Raw genomic sequence first — 23074 nt, 5'->3', positions numbered from 1 at the left:
CCCCCAGGGATCATCACTCCAACACCCCCACCCTGAGCAGCCCTGAGAGCGCTGTCCAAACGCTCCTGCAGCTCTGGCAGCCTCGGGGCTGGGACCATTCCCTGGGGAGCCTGGGCAGTGCCAGCACCCTCGGGGGGAAGAACCTTTCCCTGAGCTCCATGCCAAGGCCTGGCACAGCTCCAGCCCTTGCTGGGCTCCAGGAGCTGTCCCAGAGCAGAGCTCAGCCCCTGCCCCTCTGCCTCCCCTCGGGAGGAGCTGCAGAGCTGGGACAGATGTGTCCTGGGAAGTTACACTGCTCCCAAGCACAATGCTGATAATTCCCAGGCATGGGAGTGATCAGGGACAGCCAGCACAGCCTCATGGAGGGCAAAGCCATCCCTCGCTGGTCTCGTGGCCTTCCATGATGGGGTGACTCCACCAGCAGATAAAAGCTGAGCTGTTGATGGCACCTGCCCAGGCTTTTGACACAGTCTATCAAAACACTTTCTCCACTAAATTGGATTGATGTAGATCTGATGAATGCAGGGCCCTGATGACCTACAGAAAGAACTGTGGAGCTGCCACCAGGCTTTGCTAGAATCATGGAATGACTTAGGCTGAAAAGGACTTTAAAGCTCAAGTCCAACCCCATCCTTGTTCTTGGGCTCTTTTCCCAGTGATCCTTGATGAAGACACCCTTTTTTGAGGTTTTCTACATTAATTAGCTTTAATCACCATAGTTTCTCATGGGGCTTCTGTGGCTGTGTGAAAAGAGAGCAGAGGTTGCCTGGAAGGCCGTGGCAGCCAAGGAGGTGCATGGGGAGCAGAGATGGAGCTGCAGCCAAGGAGGGGCATGAGCAGAGCAGGGGATGTGCCCCAGGGAGCTCTGAGCCTGTGCAAGGGCTGTGCTAGGACAGGCCCCTGGAGCCTTAGCTCCAGAGGATTAAAAAGTGGCCAAACAACCCCCTGAAAACTCAAAAGGAGCTGAACCCTCATGGCCTTCCCAAACTTCCGAGGGTTAAGACACCTTGAAATGGGACACTGGCAGCAGCCCAGGGGCAGCCCAGGCTCAGAGCAGCCAGGGAAGGTCAGGCTGAGGGTCTCAGCGATGTGGAGCTCCCCAGATGCAGCGGGAGCCGGTGAGGGGAGATGATTCTGGTGTCCCCCAGGAGCTGCTCAGGTCCCTCCCCCTCGGGTCCTGCAGCTGCCTTTGGGGGGACAGCCGTGAGATCAGGACTGTCCCCAGCCCCACTCACCTCCCCACTGCTGAGGAGGGGGCGCTGATGTGAGAATGCCCCGAGGAGAGGCTGGGGACACGTCCTGCCATGGCTGGGTACAGCGTGGTCCCCAGCCCAGGGCAGCCAAGGAAGGGGATGCCTGGAGGCTCCAGGTTCCCTGCCAGACCCTGTGCAAGGCCACTTCATCCTGCAGGTTCTCCTAGTCCTGCTCCAGGTGTGTTTATTTCTGCACCAGGCTCCTGCAGCAGCCGCTGTCCCTGCCGCTGGTGCGGCTCTGTGGGGACAGAGACACACCAAGCCTGCAGGACCTGCCCTTACGCAGGGGGACGAGGGGGTCAGAGCACCCCTTTTACCTTCCAGACCCTGTGATTGCCCCAAGGTGTGCTGGCTCAGGGCTCTCCTTCCCCAGCTGCATCCATCTCACAGCCTCCATCTCCACCAAGCGCTGTGGGGAGCAGAAGGGAGGCACAGCCTGAGCCCTGCCCAGTGGGCTCCCCCCAGGACCCCCACACATCCCCAGGAGAGCCCTGAGGAGCCCCAGAAGAGCAGGAGCATCCCCCAACAGACCTGCCCAAGCTCCTTGACCTCCTGGCCCAGGCAGCTGTGCCTCTCCAGCTGTGCCAGCTGCTGGACCTGGGCATCACGGGCTGTGTCCTGCTGCAGCTGCTGGGCCTGAGGAGAGGGGCAGAGCTGATGCCCTTTGGTTTTGCCTCTGTTTTACCTTATCTGTTTTGTAACTCTGTAGCCTATTGTATTACTAACTCGTTTTCCCAGTACTTTTCCATGGCCTTTCCCTAAGCAGAAAGACAAAACAAATTCCAGAGCCCCAAGCCCTGCTGTGCTATCTTGCTTCTTCCTGGGAACCAAGGCTGAGAACAGCTCTTTGAGATACATTTCATGGACAAAGCACAGCCAGTACCAAGGCAGGGGGCTCCAGAGCAGGAGTTTGACCTGGGGGGAAATTGAATCACCACTTGTCCTCCTAATTGGTGCTTTCTATCAATTATGCTAATTTCCAAATACCTATAAATATTTACTCATCCCTGTGGGGTTGGGCTTTTGTGGACAACTTTCCATGACTGCCTCTGAAGGCCTTTATGATGGAATAAAGAAAATAAAGATTTGCTCTTATATTACCTGCTTACTAAAATTATCTTGAGTTTCATCTCCAGGTTGGGAAAAAGGCAACAGAGCTTCAGGCAGGGCTGGGAACAGGGGCAGGGACACAGCCCCTGAGAGCCCCATGGACTCTGAGGCTGCCCCTCTGTAACGAGACCCCATTTCCCACCATCTCTTTGGAGTTCTGAGGCTTGGAATCCCCCCACACAAAGCTCAGGCCTGCAAGAGCAGCTCTCCTGAGCTGCCACCCCCATGGGCTCTAAAGGCCATGTGAGGGTCCCTTCCCACCTCCAGGCTGCTCCCCACAGCAGGATTACCCTGCCCTGCTTCCCTGAGTCCCAGACAGGATCACACCACCCCTCATCCTCCAGAGACAGCCCAGAACTGGAGCAGGGGCAGAGCAGAGAAGGCAGCGGTGAGAAGGGACACTGCCACAGCAGAGTGGGACGTGTCACAGCAGAACTGTCAGCCAGGCAGAGAGGCCCTGGGGCTGCTCTGGGCTCTGCTGGGTGTGGAGGTGTCCCAGGCTGGCTCTGCCACCCCAAGGTGGTCACTGCTGGTGACACCTTTTACAAGGTGACATCGCTGTCCAGGCACCAGGTGCTTCATGCCCGGGGTGCCCTGGCCAAGAACGTGCATGGACAGGATGAGAAACGACTGCTCACCTTTTAAAGTTGTAAAGGTTTATTAAACCTTAACAAAAACTACAACAAAAGGACTAAATAAGGAAAAATTACAGCACTGGAGCCCCCAGGAATACCAGCCACATGCTCCTCTTCGAGATGGATGCTCCACCTTTTGTACTTCTAGCTCCTCCTGAAACTGTCCTAATTGAAGGGCACCCAGGGCGCTCCAGGTCCCTCGAGCGGGGCACCCCAAGGACCCCCGGCACGGCCCCTCTCCCCTCACGGAGGGGCTGCAGGAAGGGCGGACAGCGACCCTGGTGTGCTGCCACAGCTCCGGTGTCCCTGTGCCCTCAGCTGTCCCTGCCCGTGTCCCCACACGCCTGAGGGGCCCTGCAGGGCCAGAACCAAACCCTGGGGGCTGGGTGCCACATGAGGGGGACACAGGGACAACAGGGTGTCCCAGTGAGGGAGGGATGACGTGCATGGACAATGGTTTGGGGGGGAAGGGACCTTAAATCCATCCCATCCCACCCCTGCCATGGCAGGGACACATTCCTCAGTTCCAGGCTGCTCCAAGCCCTGTCCAGCCTGGCCTTGGGCACTGCCAGGGATCCAGGGTGGGCACCCTGTGCCAGGGAACAATTCCTGCCCAATCTCCCATCCATCCCTGCCCTCTGGCAGTGGGAGCCATTCCCTGTGTCCTGTCCCTCCAGGCCTTGTCCCCAGTCCCTCTCCAGCTCTCCTGGAGCCCCTTCAGGCCCTGCCAGGGGCTCTGAGCTCTCCCTGGAGCTTCTCCTCTCCAGGGGAGCACCCCCAGCTCTCCCAGCCTGGCTCCAGAGCAGAGGGGCTCCAGCCCTTGCAGCATCTCCGTGGCTGCTCTGGCCTGGCTCCAGCAGCTCCACGTCCTCCTGCTGCTGTTCCCCAGGCTGGGGCAGCTCTGCAGGTGGGGTCTCACCTGAGCGGGGCAGAGGGGCAGAATCCCCCTGCCCTGCTGCCCATGGATGGATTTTGGGACTGGGAGCAGGAGCATCTGTGGGGACAAGGAGAAGTCCAGAGCCAGAGCAGCGTCACCCAGCCTGGACAGGGACAAACCCACCTGTGGGAGGTGGCAATGTCCCCACTGCTCCTGCCCCCAGGCTGGCACCTTTCCCTGGGCCCAAGGAAATGGGAACAGGTACCAGGAGGCTCCAGGCAGGGAGACACTGGCTAGCACAAGGATTCATATATAGTAAAAAGTCTTTATTAAGAAGGCTTTGAAGTCAAAAAATAAAACTCTTGATACAATTTTCATAACCGTCAAGTCAGCTCAGCAAATATATAATCAGTACTTTAGCCATGTAAGGTTAAAGGTCCGTTATTTTCTTTTTAAAATAAAATATATTTTAGTTTTTAAAATTTATTCAATAAAGTACATATTTTCCTATAAATTCCCTACATATACATAAAGAGGTAAAAAAAAACCAAAAACAAAACCAAAAAAACAAAAAAAACCCCAAACCCAACTAAAAAACAAAACAAAACAAAAAAAACGCCCAAAAAAAACCCCCCAAACTAATCCCAAAATAAAATGGAGATAGAAATCTGTCTGGTTTTTGTGACATGGTGTGTTAACTGTGCCCCCTCCATTTCACGACCTCCTGACCACACATCACACACTTTTGGGCAGTTTTCACATTGGCAAAATACAAGATACACCTGCATTACCAAAAAAAAAAAAAAAAAAAATTATAGAACCACTGAGAATCATCCAAAAAAAAAGAAAAAAAGAAAAAAAGAAAAACCCTACATACAAAAAGAACCACAAAGAAAATTATTATAATAATAATATAATGATTTTAAAAAAATAAAAGACAACCCTTGTGTGTCCTAAAATAAAAAGTGCAACCGGACCTTTTCTTTCTGGTTATTTCAGTTTGCAAACGGAATACTGGTATTTGGGAAGGACTGGTGGAGAACAGCCGGGCTCCCTCCCCAGCCCCACAGCCAGGTGAAGAGTTAAAGCTATTCTGTAAACATCGGAGTTTCCTCCTCACGGAATTCACGCCCCTCTTTCCTCATCCTCATCTTCTTCTTCTTCTTCTTCTTCTTCTTCTTCGGCCCCTTCTCCCACCCTCCCGACCCCCCGCATTCGGCCTCCCCCCGCCCGCCGTGCCCTCTGCGCCTCTCCAGCTGCGCCGCCGCCTCTCCCCCCTCCCCGCCCCGTGCGCCCATCGCATCTGGTATTAAATAAAAAGCTCCATTTCAACAGTAGAAAGTCCTTAAAACGCCGCGGTGTTGGGGTGGAGGGGGGCCGCCGGGCGAGCCCCCGGGCTAGGAGAAGATGTGGATGGCTTGGGTGGCGGGCACGTGGCACGCGGGGCACTGCGGCTGTGCCCGGCCGCAGATGCGCAGGGCGCACTCCATGCAGAACAGGTTGTGGCCGCAGGGCACCAGCGCAGCCATCACCTCGCTCTCCAGGCACACCATGCACTCCCGGGAGCTCTTGCGGTGCCCGTCCGAGCTGCTCGAGTCGGTGGGCGAGCCCGAGGCGGCCGAGATGCTGCCGGGCAGCGAGGAGGAGGAGGAGTAGCCGGTGCTGTTGGAGAAGGAGGAGAGCGAGCCCTGGGCGGGCAGCCAGGCCAGGGCGCCGGCGGGGTCGCTGGGGATGCGGCGCGCCGAGGGGTGCTCCAGCCCCGCCGCCCCGCTCTCGGGCAGGGTGGGCGAGTGGCGCGGCGTGGCCGGGCCGCTGTTGCGTCTCTGCGAGCTGTTGATGGAGGAGCAGCTGCTGAAGGCTTGCAGGGGGTTGCCCGAGCGCTCGAAGGGCGACCAGATGGTGGTGGTGGGCGTGGTGAGGTCGAGGGCCAAGAAGTCGAAGCCGAAGTCGCACTCGTCGGAGCCCAGCGGGGCCGGGGGCTCGCTGAAGGTGCTGTAGGGGCTGGTGGGGCTGGCGGCCGCCACGCGCCCGCTGTAGAAGGACTCGGTGGAGCCGCTGCCCAGGGAGCTCAGGCTGTCGTTGCGCAGCGCGGCCGAGGGGCGCTGGGCAGGGTGGGGGGCCTTGGCCCACGGCGCTGCGCCGCCCTGCAGGTCGAGGCAGACGTCGGTGCCGTTGGAGTGGAAGTCGTTGTCGGCGTTGACGTCGATGAAGGAGCCTGTCCTCATGGTGATGTGCGCCTCGATCTCCTCCCGCGCCCGGTCCACGTTCTCAGGCATGCCCGTCACCTCGAACACGGGCTCCTTGTCCCGGCTGGGCGTCACGATGTAGGTGTGCGTCTGCTGCTGGATGCGCTTGATGGTGGCTCCCTTGGGTCCCACCACCAGCCCCACCACGCGGTAGGGGACCCTCACCTGGATGGTGGTCTGGCCCGGCAGGTTGGGGGGCCCCTGCATGGCCCCCGTCAGCCCGTTGACTTTGTTGCGCGTGGCCCGGATCATGGAGAAGTGCTCGGCGGCCGAGAGGATCTCCCGCTTGGCCATCTCCACGTCCTCCTTCCTGCCGGTGACGATGAACACGGGCTCCTCGCCCCTCACCGGGGTCTTGATGTACGTGTTGGTCTTGGCGCGCAGAGCTTTGATTTTGCAGCCTGCAGGGCAAGGACAAGGGGAAAAATGACACATCAACGCTGGGGCCTGATGGTGACCCTCTGCTCACCCAGGATGGGGACACCATGGAGCAGCAGGAACCAGCAGGAACCAGCAGCTCCTGCTGGCCTGCACCTGCAGCATGGACACCCTTGGAGAGAGGGGTCCCTCCTGCCTCCAAGGCTGAGGGGGGCTCATGGCTCACTGCTGGGGGGCTGCCCTGGCTTCTCCTGGCTCCTGGCACTGTTCTGACCCTCACAGGTTGGGGATCAGCAGCCTGCAGCCCTGCTCCAGAGGGCTGGGACAGGCATGGGCAGAGGTGCCAGGGCAGGCAGCCATGGGGCACCATCAGGGCCACTGAGCAGGTGAGAAGCTGGATTCACTCCAGAGGTGTGTAAGGAGGTACAAAGAGAAAAAAGATGCCAAGATGGAAAAAAGGAAAAGGTTGTTTGAATCTTGCAGGAATCCTGACACCTCTGAGCCAGCAGCTGAACCTGAGGAACAGCCCTGGATGCTCTCCTGGAAGGACAAGGGAGCTGGACCTTCCCAGGTGAGGGACACAGCCACTCCTTCCCTCCTTGTCCCATGGGAGGGATCCCCCGTGCCTGGGCTGGGGCAGGGGTGCTCCCAGGGCTCCTGCTCTCCCTGTTCTGGAAAGTCCTGCTTCCCCTGCAGGAGGGACGTGATTCAGCAGGCAGAGCTGCCCACGGCCACTGTGGGATTGCGAGATGGGGCTGCAGCTCTGCTTGGCCCCATCCAGCCCTGGGCACGGCCCTGCCCCGGCCCAGCTGGGCAGCATCGTCCAGCCAAAGGCTCCAGCTCTCCTCAGGGCTGCAAAAGGCTCCAGCTCTGCTCCACTGAGCAGCAGTCTGTCCCTGCCAGCCCAGCCCCACTCCCTGCACCCCCAGCCCTAATTGCATCCACTCGTAATTAAGTCCCCGTGAACCAGCACAGCACAACCAAGCTGAGGTCAGCGACCACTGGCACACAGCAGTGAGTGACCCCCCCATGCCCTCCCACCCCTGAGCTCTGCAGGGTGTCCAGCACACAGCTGGGAGCCAGCAGGGATGGAGGGTGCTCCCCTGGAGCCCTGGGCTTGTCCCTGGCCATGGCAAGCACTGCTGCAGATCCCTGTGGATAAACAGCTCGGCTCCTCTGGGCACAGCCAAGCAGCTGCAAGTGCCTGGCTGGCTCAGGGCACTCCTTCCCCTCCTCCTCTTCCCAGACGCTCCCTGAGGAAGGGCAGGGCTGCTCTTCCAGCTGTGAGGCTGGAGAAGGAAAGGCCTAGAAGGCTGAAGGGCCTCAGCACATGAAAGATGCACAGCTGCTGGAGAGAGTCCAGAGATGATCCCAGAGCTGGAGCCCCTCTGCTCTGGAGCCAGGCTGGGAGAGCTGGGGGTGCTCCCCTGGAGAGGAGAAGCTCCAGGGAGAGCTCAGAGCCCCTGGCAGGGCCTGAAGGGGCTCCAGGAGAGCTGGAGAGGGACTGGGGACAAGGCCTGGAGGGACAGGACACAGGGAATGGCTCCCACTGCCAGAGGGCAGGGATGGATTTGGGCAGGGATTGTTCCCCGTGAGTGTGGGAGAATTGGGGTTCTGCAGCCTGGTTTTGGAAGCAGCGAGGTTACAGGGTTCTGGTACAGGGCTGGTTTCTGTGAGCAGCTGCCAGAAGCTTCCCCTGTCTCCACAGAGCCAATTCCAGCCAGCTCCAGGATGGACCTGGCACTGGCCAAGGCCCAGCCCAGCAAAGATGATAAGGACACTTTGGAATCATGGATTTAGGAAGGAAAAAAGGTCTTGAGCAGCTGTAATTTGGTCTAGACAAGAGCAGGGTTAGAACATATGAGAGAAGCAGCTCTGCAGACACCCAGGGCAGGGCAGGAGGAGGGGCAGGAGCTGAGATCCCCCTGCAGCCCCTGGGGAAAACCGTGGTGAAGGCCATGGGAGTCACAGGGGTGTAGATGCACCTGCAGCCCCAGGAGGACCCACATGGAGCAGGGGCATGCCCAAAGAAGGCTGTGAGCAGGGGCCTGGCAGGGGCCTGCAGACCCATGGAGAGAGGAGCCCATGCTGGAGCAGGTTTGTGACCCTGAGGGGACACAGGCTGGGACAGTGTCTGGAGACCTGTGTCCCACTGAGGGACCCCACACTGGGGCAGGGGAAGGGCTCCAACTCCCCTCCCTGAGCAGCAGCAGGAACAAGGTGGGATGAAGTGACTGTGATCCCCATTCCCATCTCCCTGCAGAGGGAGAGCCCAGGAAGGATGGAGGGGTAAGGGAAGATATTTTAAATATTTACTTCTCATGGTCCTGCTCTAATTTTGTTAATAATAAATTCAGTTAGTATCCCTAAGTTGACTCTGTTTTGCCCTTGTCCATATTGGGTGAGGGATCTTTCCCTGCCCTTATCTCAACCCATGAATTTGTTGTTGCATTTTTTTCTCTCCTGTCCACTTGTGGAGGGCAGTGATGGACCAGCTTTGGTGGGTGCCTGGAACCAGCCAGAGTCACCCCACTCCAGTGAAACAGGGTGCCCAGAGCAGCTGTGGCTGCCCCTGGATCCCTGCCCATCACCATGTGCCAGCTCCTGCCGGGCTGTGACCCCTGTCCCTGCCCAGACCCCCCAACACCCCCACCCTGAGCAGCCCTGAGCTCCACCCCAAGCATCATCAAGTGGCAGTTTCAGGATGCAAAGCCACTGGCAGCTCCAGCAGCTACACGCAGAAGCCACTCAGGACCCACATCCCACAGGGTTCATGGCCCAGTGGGGCTTCTTCTCACCAGCAGCACCACTGGGACCCAAATGATGCCATGGCAGCACTGAAGAGAGGAAGAATTTGGCTGCTCCTCTGAGCTCTTTGCAGGGACCAAGCCAGAAACCTTGGACAGAAATCAAAGGGTGCCTTGCTTGGCCAGTTCCACCCTCCTCAAACCAGCAGCACAGGAAAAATGCCCCCAGCCCGTGGCTGCTGGGTGCTGCCAGGGCCATGGATGGCACCAAACACAGCTGGGTGGGAGGTGGGTTTGCCAGGGAGGGGGTAGGAGAGGAGCATGGCAGCTCTGGGAGGGTGGGGGTGTGGGGTCACCCCTGCCTGCCCCAGAAGCAGTTTAGGAAACCTGGCCAGGGAGGCACTGCCTGAGGCCATGTGCTGGCACCAGCACCAGGACACACCAAGGGACCCATCCTGGGACACCAAGGGACAGTTTTACCCTGTCCCCAGGCCCAGGCAAAGGTCCCTAGCCCGGAGCAGGCAGGATGGGCAGGATGAGCAGCCTGCCCAGGCTGGGGGGAGGACATCTCATGGCTGAGCCCCCCAGAGCCACATGGACTTGGGCTGCAAGCTGGGTTTAACCAGCAACTGCAGCTGGGGGAATCATGGCATGGGTTGGGCTGGAAAGGACCTTAGAGTTGATCTTGTTCCACCTCTTGCCATGGCAGGGACAACTTCCACTGTCCCAGGCTGCTCCAAAACCCATCCAACCTGGCCTTGGGCACTGCCAGGGATGCAGGGTGGGCACCCTGTGCCAGGGCCTGCCCACCCTGCCAGGGAACAATTCCTGCCCAATCTCCCATCCAGCCCTGCCCTCTGGCAGTGGGAGCCATTCCCTGTGTCCTGTCCCTCCAGGCCTTGTCCCCAGTCCCTCTCCAGCTCTCCTGGAGCCCCTTCAGGCCCTGCCAGGGGCTCTGAGCTCTCCCTGGAGCTTCTCCTCTCCAGGGGAGCACCCCCAGCTCTCCCAGCCTGGCTCCAGAGCAGAGGGGCTCCAGCCCTTGCAGCATCTCCGTGGGTGCTCTGGCCTGGCTCCAGCAGCTCCACATCTTTCTTGTACTTGGAATTATCTGGGCCAGCACAAAACATTTCAGATGAGCCCCTGCAAACCTCCACCCCAGCACACAGTGCCTCCATCCTGGATGGCCACATCCCAGTGAAGCTGCTGCAGGATCAGGGTCACGCCCCAGGGGCTGTGGAAGGACCTGGAGCTGCCTGAAGTGCTGGTGAGCTCCCAGCCCAGGCAGTGCCAGACCTCAGCCCAGCAGCAGCAGTGGCATCCACACATTCCCCTGGCCAAGGGCTGCTGTGCAGCACCAATGGCAACAGAGCAGAACAAAGTGCCAGACTTTGCTGCAAGTCTCCACCAAAGTGGCTTTAAAGATCCAAATAAAACCAGCCCAAAACCAGAGGCAGGACAGAGAGGACAGACCCAGGGATGCTTCACCCTTTGTGAACACCAGAGCCCGAGAGTGGCTCAGCTGTTGTTACACCTCTTTGGTGGAGCTCTGAGTCCCCGTGGGCAAAAGCTCATCCTGACACCCAATGGCCACACTCAGCTCCAGCAAACCCCTGCATTCCAGGGGGCTCATCCCCCTCCAGGTGACAGCCCCCTGTGCCACACACCCAGGGGGTGAGCAGGACACTCCTCCCAAACCATCTGTCTCAGCTCCAGGCCCTCCTCTTTCCCCCTTTCCCCATCCCACAGGGCTCCCATTGCCCTCCCCTCTGCACAGCTGCCCTGGTTGAACCCATCCCACCTGCCCCTGGGATGGGACAGGGGTCATTTCTGACACGGAACAGATAATGTGGTGATGGAGGCAGCACCCCAGCACAGGCAGCTGCTCTCCCTGGCCATCATCACAGAAAACTCGGCTCTTTGTGAGAAGCCCCAGACAGACCAGGGCTGAGAGCACTGCAGGAGCCCATGAAAACCAGTGCAACACCAGGACAGAGGGCTGGAACGGCCTCTCCATCCTCTGTGCTCCAGTGATGGATCCCACGCAGCTCATCCCTGCCCTGATCCCAGCAGGGCCCGGGCAGCCTCTGCTCCCACATCAGGAGCCTCCTGCCCACAAGGAGGACAGTGCCAGCTCATGCCCTAGCCCAGACGACATCTCTGCTTGACCAAGGAGGTCTGTGCTGGCAGTGCCCAGCTCTGAGCTGGTAAAACCCAAAAAGCGTCAGCAGAGCTTTTCTGGAGGAGATTCTGATGGCACCAGGCAGGAGGATGGTGTCTGTCACAAACTCAGGAACCCTCTGGTGCCTCACTCATGGCTCTTCCTCTTCCCCAGCTCTGCAGCATCTCCTGGCCTCTGATCCAGAGTTCTGAGTTCCCAGTCCCCTCTGTTACCAGCACAGGAGCCAGGCGTGGAGGAGAAAATGCTGCACCTCCATCACAGCCTCTCTCCCTTTGCTGAGTGCTCCTTCCCAACTCTGCACACAGCAACGAGCTCATCCCTGCTGCAGGAAGCCAGCACATCACACCTTGGCTTCTTCTCCAGCCACTGAAGAGTGGGGCAGGGAGGCTGGGCTCCTCTCCTCAGGACACAGTGTGCAGCCAGTGCCAGCTCTCAGATGTACAGGCAGATCCTTCACAACCACATCCATCTGGGTGACCAAGCTCAGGAGTTCCCAGCTCTGCTATGCCCCAGCCAGGAGATGTGCCAGGTGCCTCCAGGAACGGCACCTGGGCAGGAGACAACAGAGAGCAGCAGCCCAGGGCTCCGAATGAGAGGATTCCATGCACCCCTGTGACCCACGGCGAGGTTACAGATGCCCAGGGTGGCCCAGAGTGCCAGCCACACTCCAGCAGTGAGGACAGGTGCCAATGTGCCATCCTTCCCTAGATTTCCCCTTCAAGCATCCCAGCTATAAACAGCAGCTTTCCTCCTGCAGAGCTGTGACAGTCCCTGAGTGCCACAGATGGGGAGAGGAGCTGTGGCTCCATCCCATGGGGGGCACCTGATGGGGAAGGGAAGAGCAGACACTGCTGGAAATGCCCCTCCAGAGCTGGCACAGCAGGAATCCACAGCAGCACGGAGCCCACAGAGTCAGGGCAGCTCCAACACCTGCCCCGTGCTCCTGCTGACTCCTGTGACCCCCAAGGCTCTCTCTGCTGGATGGCAAGAGGAGGCTCAGGAAAAAAAACACCAATTTGATTTAGAGAACCAAGATTTACCTGATGGGCTGCTGCTCCTCCTTTGTGAAAGGGTTAAATTAGGGCCTCTGAAGGAGAGAAACTGAAGAAAAGAAGCAGGAGAAGTTGTGTCCACCTGCCTGTGTCCCACCTCAGCCAGCACAGGTCAGGACAGGACACCCATGTGCTGGTCCTGGCTGCCAGGACCTCCCTGGTCCCCACTTGCCACAGCAGCCAGGTCTGGGCAAAGCAGGACAGGTCCCCAAGATGTGTGGAGAGATCCTGAGCCTTGTCCCAGCTCCAGCCCCTTCCAGGGCACCTGAGGTACACATCTTCATCCCTTCCTATGTTTCAGGCATGGTGGCACCACAAATTTCTGCTCCCTGGGTCACAAGCAGGCTGGGCAGTGAGGAAAAGACAAGAGTGACGGGGGCATGGCCTGGTGACCCAACCCAGCCCTGCAGTGTCACCATCAGGGCACATTTTGTCACCACGATGATGATGGTCCAGCCAAACACCCCAAGGCTCAGCTCTACAGCCAGACCTCACTGCCACAGGGCACCCAAAACTGAGGGAGACTCGCAGGGGGGCCCTGGGAACCAGAAGGTCAGGAGGGAGAGCAGCACAGGAGGAGTGAGAAGGGCTCAGCTCGGTGTGAGCCCTGAGGAATAAACCTGGTATTGCTCAGGCTATACCTGAGCATCCTTGCTGTAATCCAGCTGCCAGCAGCACGGAGAACATCTGGAGCACAAGGACCTTGCTGCCAACTGTCCCGAGGGTGCAGAGTGCCCCTCCTCAACAAAAACCCAGCACAGGGCCACCACACTGCATCCTGGCAGGAGAGGGGCAGGAAACACGAAGGGAAACCCCTGGAGAGGGCTGTTCCTGCCCCAGGTCACCTCCGGGCCCACACGGTGCCCCTCCAGCACCCCTCCTCAAACCAATATAATCATTTCTACGGCAGTATTTTTTTTTCTAAGTTTCACGAGCCCACGAAGCTTAGCGAGCACCCAAACTCCACAAGGTGTTTGGGCAGGTACCTAGCTGTACCCCAAACTCCTCGGGGTGCTGGAGGGGTGGCACCGGGGTCTCGCAACACCGAAACACGCAGGGCAAGGACCGGCAACTCCCGGCAGAACCAGCGGGCTCCCGGCACCGGTTTTGTTCCACGCCGCGGCTCGGCCACCAAATCCCGGTCTGCTCCAGCCCGGAGGAGGAGGAAGAGGAGGAGAGGAGGAAGAGGAGGAGAATGCCCGGGAGCAGGGCGCGGTGCCACGCTCCGCTGCCCGGCTCTGCCCGCCGCTGGCGGGGCCCGGAGGGGTCCGGCAGCCCCGGGGGAGCCCCGGCCGGGGCGGCGGGACCCTCGAGGGGTGCGCGGAAAGTTGGGAGGTCGGGAAGCGGGGCCGGCTGGGAGGCAGCGCAGGCCAATGGGAAGCGCAGAGCATGATGTCACCGCGCTCATCACAGCATGGCTCTGCCTAACAAAGAGAACAATGAGGCTGCCCAGTTCCCCGCTTCCCCCCTGCAAAAAAAGCCCCCCGACCCCCGGCCCGCAGCCCCCCGGGCAGGGAGGGCTGGCAGCTGCCGGGCGGTGGCAGGGATGGGGGGCCAGACCCCACAAGGGCGAAACACCCCGGAGGTCACGCTCCCTGCCAGGGGATTCCTGCCGGGATCCCTGCGGGCAGCAGCAGCTCCCTTCCTTTTCCTTTTTTTTCCCTTATGTCCTCCGCCCGGGGTCTTTTCTTTTCGATTTTTCAAGGTGAAAGTTTGGTTTATTTGGTACGTCCTGGAGACAAAGCCCACTCCAGGCACACCCACCCGGCGGGGGCTGGGGCGTCCCTTTGTGACAGGTGGGTGCGAGCGGCTCCTCGACCACCTCCAAACGAGCGGGTTAATGACCATTTATATCGGATTTATCAGTAAGATTTGTAAACGGAGTCTGAGATAAGCGGCACCGTTTACACGGCGGGTCTGAGATACGGGGCTGGAGGGGAGGGGGCAGAGGCACAACTACAATGAAAGCAAAGCTCTCGCCTCGCCCCGTGTCCTGGCAGCTCCCACGGGTTCGCGTGGCTCCCGGGAACTTTCCGTGGGCAGCCGGCGTTATCCCACCCGTGCCGATGGAGTTTAATTGCTATTTCCAGGCAGTTCGCTGGGACCGATGCGGAGTGCAGCTCCCGGGACCCGCGGCCGACTTTCGGGGCCGCGGGATGTGTCGCCGTTAAGTTTCCGCCTCGGCGGAGACAAAGCCCCGAAACTGCCCCAAATCACGGCCGGCGGTAGGAGGAGGGTCCCGCGTCCCGCCGCGTCCCCACGCCGCGTTACCTTGCCGGCCCACGATCTCGGCGACGTGCTCGGAGCTGGGCACGGGCACGCACTCGGTCATGTTCACGCTCTTCTTCCTGCTGGCCGGCGGCTCGGGCAGCAGCGCGGGCGGCCCCAGCGGCGGGGCCAGGCTGCCGAAGGCGCCCGCGGCCGGGGCGGGGGCCGGCCCCGGGGAGCCGCCGCGCTCCCGCTCCCTTAGGCCGCCCGGCCCCGCGCCCCCCGCCGGCTCCTCCGCGCCCTCCAGCCCCAGCAGCGAGAGCTGGTCCAGGGCGAACCTCAGCGCGGCGGCTTCGCCCTGCGCCGGCGGCCCCTCCCGCTCCCGGCCGGGCTCGGGCTCCGGCGGCGGGTCCTGCCCGGCGGGCGGCGGCGGGCTGAGCAGGGTGAGGCAGCGCGGCGGGCCGCGGGCCGGCTGCCCGGGCTCGGGCTGGTACATGGAGCCGGGCATGGCGCGGAGCGGGCGCGGAGCGCAGCGGGCCGGGGCCGGGGCGGTGCCGCTGCCCGGGGCCGCCGCCGCCGCCTCCCTGCGCCCCCCGCCCCGCCCGGCGATGGGCCGGGCCGCGCCCGCCGCGCGCATGCGCGACACGGCCCCGCCCGCCGGCCCCGCCCCGCCCCGCCGGGGCTCCGCCCACCGGGCCACGCCCTGCTTGGCCCCGCCCCCCGAGCGCGGGCCGGGCGGGGCCCGAGAATTTGGGGGGTCCGATCGTTTGGGGGCTACGAGAATTTGGGGGGTCCGATCGTTTGGGGGGGTCCGATCGTTTGGGGGCTACGAGAATCTGGGGGGTCCGATCGTTTGGTGGCTACGAGAATTTGGGGGGTCCGATCGTCTGGGGGGATACGAGAATTTGGGGGGTCCGATCGTTTGGGGGCTACGAGAATTTGGGGGGTCCGACCGTTTGGGGGCTACGAGAATTTGGGGGGTCCGATCGTTTGGGGGCTACGAGAATTTGGGGGGTCCGATCGTTTGGGGGCTACGAGAATTTGGGGGGTCCGATCGTTTGGGGGCTACGAGAATTTGGGGGGTCCGAGCAGCGTGGAGGGGTCCGAGCGTTCTTGGGGGGTCCGAGTGTTTGGGGGGGATCCGAGTAGCGTGGAGGGGTCCCAACATTTGGGGGGTCCGAGCCCGAGCATTTGGGGAGGCTCGAGCATTTGGGGGGGGTCCCAGCCCGAGCATTTGGGGGGCTCCGGTCGTTTGGGGGCTACGAGAATTTGGGGGGTCCGATCGTTTGGGGGGTACGAGAATTTGGGGGGTCCGATCGTTTGGGGGCTACGAGAATTTGGGGGGTCCGGTCGTTTGGGGGCTACGAGAATTTTGGGGGTCCGATCGTTTGGGGGCTACGAGCATTTGGGGGGTCCGATCGTTTGGGGGCTACGAGAATTTGGGGGGTCCGATCGTTTGGGGGCTACGAGAATTTGGGGGGTCCGGTCGTTTGGGGGCTACGAGAATTTGGGGGGTCCGATCGTTTGGGGGCTACGAGAATTTGGGGGGTCCGATCGTTTGGGGCTACGAGAATTTGGGGGGTCCGATCGTTTGGGGGATACGAGAATTTGGGGGGTCCGTTCGTTTGGGGGCTACGAGAATTTGGGGGGTCCGATCGTTTGGGGGATACGAGAATTTGGGGGGTCCGATCGTTTGGGGGGGATCCGAGCATCATGGAGGGGTCCCAACATTTGGGGGCTCCGAGCCCGAGCATTTGGGGAGGCTCGAGCATTTGGGGGGTCCCAGCCCGAGCATTTGGGGCGGTCCGAGCATTTTTGGGGGGGGGGGGTTCGAGAATTTGGGGTGGGGTCTGAGCAACATGGAGGGGTCCGAGCATTTGGGGGGGTTCGAGCCCGAGCATTTGGGGTGGTCCGAGCATTTGGGAGGGGAGGGGTCGAGAATTTGGGGGGGGTCTAAGCAACATGGAGGGGTCCGAGCATTTGGGGGGGTTCGAGCATTTGGGGGTCTCCGAGCATTTAGGGCGGTCCGAGCATTTTGGGGGGGGGTTCGAGAATTTGGGGGGGGGGTCTGAGCAACATGGAGGGTTTCGAGAATTTGGGGGGTCTCCGAGCATTTGGGGGGGTCCGAGCATCTGGGGGGCTCCGAGCAGCATGGAGGGGTCTGAGCCCGAGCATTTGGGGGGCTCCGAGCATTGGGGGGGGTCCGAGCAGCATGGAGGGGTCTGAGCATTTAGGGGGGGGGTCCGAGGTGGGGGGAAGGGGACCCTGAGCATCGCAGGGGTGAGAGGAAGGGTCCAAGCATCGCTGGGGCGTTCTGAGCAGCCCAAGGGAGCTCCGAACATCCCGGGAAGGATCCGAGCGGGATCCTAAAATTGCGGGGTGGGGTGGGGGGTACTGAGCAGCCCAGAGACACTCCAGCATCGCAGATGGTTCCGAGCATCCCGAGAGGTTCTGGATATCCGAAGGGGACCCCGAGCATCGCGGAGGGCGGGTGTCCATCATCCCGAGGGGTTCGGGCAGCCCCGGGGGCCGGGAGCCGCCGCTCCGTGCCCGGAGAGCGCCGGTGGAACCGGGGGAGGCGGGAGGGGTGGCCCGGTAGTGCCACCGGCCCTCGGAGAGAGCAGCGAGCCGGTCCGTGGGTACCGGAGCCGCGGCAGCTCCTCCCGGTACCGGGTCCAGGCACAGCCCCGCACCGGGACTGCATTCCTCCTTCTCGCGGAGTTACTGAACTTAAGGAAACATCAAATCTTTCTCCCCACCCTTTCCAGGTCCCAGAGCTCTCTGGGTGGAAGGGACCATCCGGTTCCAAGCCCCACTTTTGCTGCTCACACTCAGCAGCAGCGTCACCGCGTTCTGCCTGACAGAGCCATAAATAAACCCCTCAGCAGCCGGGGTACCCCGAGTCCAGAGATCCCCATCACCGTCCCCGCAAGGCCACCAGAGCAGGACCCCCATGGCTCACTGCCAAGCAGCTGCCTCCAAACCCTTTGTCCCAGCTGGGCCAGGGCTCTCCAGGGCTCTCCCAAAGCCAGGACTTCACAAAACCTTCCCTGGGCGTGCTGGCCTGGCACTCTCCTTCCCTGCAAAAACAGAGACCAGCTCCCAGCTCCCCCAAGACCCACATGCCAACATTGCCATTCCACACTCCAGTTTCATTTTCTCCATTTACACATAATTGTCTTTCCCAATCACTGTCTTTGGGATTAATTCAACCCTTTGGCTTGGGATTGTTTTTAATTGCAAGAATCACCAGTGCCTGGGCTAGAAACCCCCCCTTCAATCCACCCACTCTGTTCCCATTTCAGATCCCAGGAAACGTTAACCCTTGCTTCTCCATGGCCCCAAAACAAGCCACAAGGGTCTCTGTGCTTCCAAGCTGGTGACTCTTTACGGACAGAGACGTACAAATTCTGATACTTTGAAAAGGACACCTGAAACTTTTGTGGGATCTTTCCAGCAAGAAAACAGCCACCAGGCTCTGTCTCATTAATTCTTTCCCCTCCTCTCACCTGACAACTAAACTCATCGTCTTCCAGATGCTAAAAAGTTTAATGAAAACAGTTAACAAGCTGCTTCTCCTCCTGCTTTCTCTCCAGAGGACTCAGCTGTGAACTCCCACCAGCCCTTCCCTTCTGTGGCTGTTGCAGAGAAAGCTGAATAAGTTCTGTTTTCCCCACAAAGAAGCTCAATTTCATGGAGATGTGTCCCTATCCATCCCCATTCCTGTGCTTACACAGATCCAACAGCATCAGCACAGCTCTGGGAATCCTCCCACTCCAGACACCCTCGGGGGGAAGAACCTTCCCCTGAGCTCCATGCCAAGCCCTGCCACAGCTCCATGCCAATTTTGGCATGAGGGTTTGCACCTATTGAGAGAATCTTCTCCTCCAGAGGCAGACACAGGAAATCCAAGTTTGAGCTTGAGACATTCCCCCTCTGCCCCCGCTACTTCACTTCCCAAAATATTTAACATAATAAGTTAAAACAACTAAAAATAGTGGGGTTTCCATAACTTGAGACAGAAGGGTACAACCCCTCCTGTCTGAGCCCCTTTTGTTCCCAGAAAATGGAGGAAACTCAGGCATGACCAACACTGGCTCTGTAACTCCACCAGGCAGCCTTGAGCAACCCAAGAGGACTGCACAGGAACCTGAAGGGCTCCTCAGGGATGTCCTTGCTGCAGTTCCAGCACCAAACACACCCCTGACCACCACAGGCCACCACATCAGCAGCACTGACAAGTCCTGTACGTGGGTTTCCAAAACCCCCTCAGGAACTGCACTCCCAACACTGCCATTTTTGTCTCTCTGCTCTCTCAGTCCTTTTGGGAAATTTCTACATCAAGTCCAACAACACCCAGGGAAACTGCCAGTTGTTATTTTAAGCACTTTGGCAAACCTGGTTTGTAGATGTTGTGCCTCTGATCTGTTCCATTTTCAGCAGAACTAGCTCACACTTTCTTCTGAGAGTCTTACTTCCACACATGACACCAGGCAGCCTTTGGGGTTTTTTTAACCTGAGCAATTAGCAGTTCTTAAAGAGACTTGTGTCTCCCATTAACAGAGGAAGTGAGTCTACAAACCAGGGAAGTTGTTCAGCATAATTCTGTTTCTTTACCAAAACATGACCATACAGAAGAACCAACTTCACTGAAGAGGAAAGAGAAGGCACTTGGCTTGCTGCTTCCAACCCCAGGTGCTTCCCCATTCCCCAGCAGAAGTCATTCCCAAATGTTTGTAGCACCTGTAACAATTTGGTGTCTGACCATTAAAGCTGTGGCTGTCCCTGGATCCCTGGCAGTGCCCAAGGCCAGGCTGGATGGGGCTTGGAGCAGCCTGGGACAGTGGAAGGTGTCCCATGGCAGGGGTGGCACTGGGTGGGTTTTAAGGTCCTTTCCAACACAAACCAATCTGGGATACTGTAATCTACAGATGTCCCCAAATAGAACAACAGAATCCATGTACAGACAGGGAATTCCAGAACACTGGACTGAAGCACACCAGGTGACACAGCTCATTGAGGGGTTTCCTAAACAGAGAAAAATCAACAGAAGTTCAGCAGAGCATCAGTGCCACCACAGCTCCAGCTGCCTCAGGAACAACTCTGCAGCTGCTGCTTACTGCAGGTCGAGTGTGCAGTGGCAGAAGTGACAATATCTGAGCTGGAATACTTATTCTGCAGTAGAGAGCATCCTTTGTAGATCCACCCCTAGAGTTGGGATTAGTGAACACAGGCAGGGGAACCCTCATGTTCCCCCACCAAAACCCCCCACATTTTTCATACAATCATCCCAGACTGATCTGAGTTGGAAGGGATGCTGAAGATCACCCAGTGCCAGCCCTGCCATGGCAGGGACACATTCCTCAGTCCCAGGCTGCTCCAAGCCTCAATGCCCACCCTGGCCTGGGCACTGCCAGGGATCCAGGGTGGGCACCCTGTGCCAGGGCCTGCCCACCCTGCCAGGGAACAATTCCCAATTCCCAATCTCCCATCCAGCCCTGCCCTCTGGCAGTGGGAGCCATTCCCTGTGTCCTGTCCCTCCATCCCTTGTCCCCAGTCCCTCTCCAGCTCTCCTGGAGCCCCTTCAGGCCCTGCCAGGGGCTCTGAGCTCTCCCTGGAGCTTCTCCTCTCCAGGGGAGCACCCCCAGCTCTCCCAGCCTGGCTCCAGAGCAGAGGGGCTCCAGCCCTGGCAGCATCTCCGTGGCTGCTCTGGCCTGGCTCCAGCAGCTCCACGTCCTCCTGCTGCTGTTCCCCAGGCTGGGGCAGCTCTGCAGGTGGGGTCTCACCTGAGCGGGGCAGAGGGGCAGAATCCCCCTCCCCTGCTGCCCACGCTGGGGCTCAGCCCAGCCCAGGGGGGTTCTGGGCTCAGAGGTTGAGCCTCTCACCCACCAGCACCCCAACCTTCCCCCAGGGCTGCTCTCTGTATTTTACCATTTGTCTAAATCACAGCACATTAGCCAAATTCTATAAAATGGGATCCAAAATTTAGAGGAAAAAATACTTTTAAAGAACAATTATAGCTGCTCTTCTCCTCTTTAGGAGGTCAAACTCTACTTTCTGCAGCTCTCCAAGCACAGGGCTGGAGCACAGCACAGAAGAGGTGCAGCAGCTCCGTGCAGAATCACAAAAAAGCCCTTACTCTGTGTGGGAAGGCTTAAGGGAATATTTCAGCACATCAGGAGCTGAATCACTGCATGTGGGTGGAGCCAGACAGATTGACAAGATCTGGAACTTGAAAGATGACCTCAGCCCGAGATCAATCATCCCACAAAGTCGCTGACTGAGGGAACAGCACAGGGGGACAGCTCAAGGTGAGGAGGCTCAATGTCACCGTGCTGTGCCACAGCTGCAGAAGAGGCACAAGCTACAGCTGAGGTCACCCAAGGCCTGGCCCACGGTGATCCCTCAGTGCCACCAGGCCCAGCAGTTTCTGTCACTCTTGGCATCCCTGCCACAGCACCTTCAGAGCCTCCCTCCCCACAGCACGACATGAAAGAGGCACCTTGGGGGAAGCCATTAGCAAAGGGCTCTTTTTCATGCATTAGATGAATGAGGAGTTGAGCTGTCAGGTAATGACTTTGGAGCTGTGGAGAAGCCAACTTGATGGAAAGCTAAGAATTAATTGCAGATCAGACAAAAGCATGAAAAAATAAAAGCTGGTACACCACGCTTTCAGGTTTTACAGCCCTTCAGATCACTAAACCCCACAAAATGTACCCAGTAGGCTAATCCAGGACATGGAACTGGACTCATCTTGCAAACAAAAACATGTTAGGAACTTGTTAGGATTCAACTTTTTCCAAAAGTTCAAGCTTGGGGGTCCATACCCCACCTTGAGCACCATGTCCAGCTCTGGGCCCCCACCATCAGGACGTGGAGCTGCTGGAGCCAGGCCAGAGCAGCCACGGAGATGATCCCAGGGCTGGAGCCCCTCTGCTCTGGAGCCAGGCTGGGAGAGCTGGGGGTGCTCCCCTGGAGAGGAGAAGCTCCAGGGAGAGCTCAGAGCCCCTGGCAGGGCCTGAAGGGGCTCCAGGAGAGCTGGAGAGGGACTGGGGACAAGGCCTGGAGGGACAGGACACAGGGAATGGCTCCCACTGCCAGAGGGCAGGGCTGGATGGGAGATTGGGCAGGAATTGTTCCTGGCAGGGTGGGCAGGCCCTGGCACAGGGTGCCCACCCTGGATCCCTGGCAGTGCCCAAGGCCAGGCTGGACAGGGCTTGGAGCAGCCTGGGACAGTGGAAGGTGTCCTTGCCATGGCAGGGGCTTTAGGGTCCCTTCCAACTCAAATCATTCTGGGATTCTGTGTCAGAAAACTTGCCTTTTGTAAATGTGAATGAAACCAGATTTCTTCAGCACAGCATTTCTGAATTTTGCCTCAGAAGACAAACCTGCTCAGGTCACTCATTGCCCAGTTCTGTGCAGTCTCCAACTACTGCTCTCTGTGACTCTGCAAGGTAAGAAAAATCCCATCTGAGACTTATTTAATGAACTGAATGAAGGCTTTCCCATTGGAGGCCAATGTTATTTCTTACTAGTAGTTATTGTTACTAGCTAGTCAGCAGTAGTTCTGGATATTGGGAGGAAAGCAGCAATACCAAATGAGATTGCCCAGCATTGCCCTGACAATTCCAAGTACATTTGGTGGGTCATTCTGGAGTTCAAAATGTTTTTCTCTCCCCACCCTCCCAAATGTTCTGTCACTGTAAATACCATTTAGCACACACTGTTCTATGCTGTTCTCTCCTACACTCCAGCTACTCACGGGATCAGCCTGAGGAGGAGGGGGAGAAAGGTTTTCCCTCATTAATTCAAGTTGATCCCTGCTAATCTGAGAACAAATCCAAATTTTTAGCTCACTACAGCCCATAGAGGACATTATTTTCTGTGCTGCAGAATTAGGACACCACCTTCCCATGGCTGTGTTTCATTAAAGCAGGAAGGTAAAATAGGCAACACCAGGATCCTCAATCGACCCCAAAGTCTGGAGCAATTCCAGCAGATGCAGAAATTCCTGTTTAGAGTGACAACTGTGAGGAATATGCATTTTATGTGATAGGGAAGAAGTGGTATTATCCAAGTATTTGCATGGGCATCTGGACTCTTGGGGATTGTTTTTATGCACATAATCCTAAATAACTAGGATTTCCTGACTGGAGAGTTATTACCAAAAAACTTACCTTTTCTCCATTAAGCGTTTTCCTGCCTCCTCCCCCTTTAAACACATTATCCCACACTCCTTCCAAGGACCAGGACAGTAAGTCCAGACAGAATGGTCCCTCCTTAAAGCAAGACAAAAGCACATGACTCAGGAGTCTTTCCAGGTGCCCTGCTTCATTCACATCCCACAGAGCAGCAACGAGTATTTAGATGGGAGATTGGGCAGGAATTG

The 23074-nt window shown here is 58.5% G+C and overlaps 1 protein-coding gene across 1 annotated transcript; it reads right to left on the bottom strand.

Annotated features, from left to right (window-relative positions):
* Positions 1-5125: 5125 nt before the first annotated feature.
* MEX3D (mex-3 RNA binding family member D) lies at positions 5126-15301 on the bottom strand. Its single transcript, XM_002192861.6, has 2 exons — positions 14749-15301; positions 5126-6522 (listed from the first exon to the last, which is right to left on the bottom strand). Exons 1-2 carry the CDS (start codon positions 15191-15193, stop codon positions 5273-5275), a joined length of 1695 nt encoding a protein of 564 aa, XP_002192897.2. The 5' UTR covers positions 15194-15301; the 3' UTR covers positions 5126-5272.
* Between the last annotated feature and the right edge of the window lie 7773 nt (positions 15302-23074).

Source organism: Taeniopygia guttata, chromosome 28 (genome assembly GCF_048771995.1).
Source record: "Taeniopygia guttata chromosome 28, bTaeGut7.mat, whole genome shotgun sequence".
Lineage (NCBI taxonomy): Eukaryota > Metazoa > Chordata > Aves > Passeriformes > Estrildidae > Taeniopygia > Taeniopygia guttata.
This window is presented reverse-complemented; position numbering and strand designations above follow the sequence as displayed.

What these genes read in the sequence shown, in the direction of transcription:
- MEX3D (XM_002192861.6), bottom strand. Translation starts at nt 15,193, where the DNA reads ATGCCCGGCTCCATGTACCAGCCCGAGCCCGGGCAGCCGGCCCGCGGC. An exon ending in CGAGATCGTGGGCCGGCAAG is followed by an intron (nt 6,523 to 14,748) that starts GTAACGCGGCGT and finishes CTTGCCCTGCAG; the next exon opens with GCTGCAAAATCAAAGCTCTG.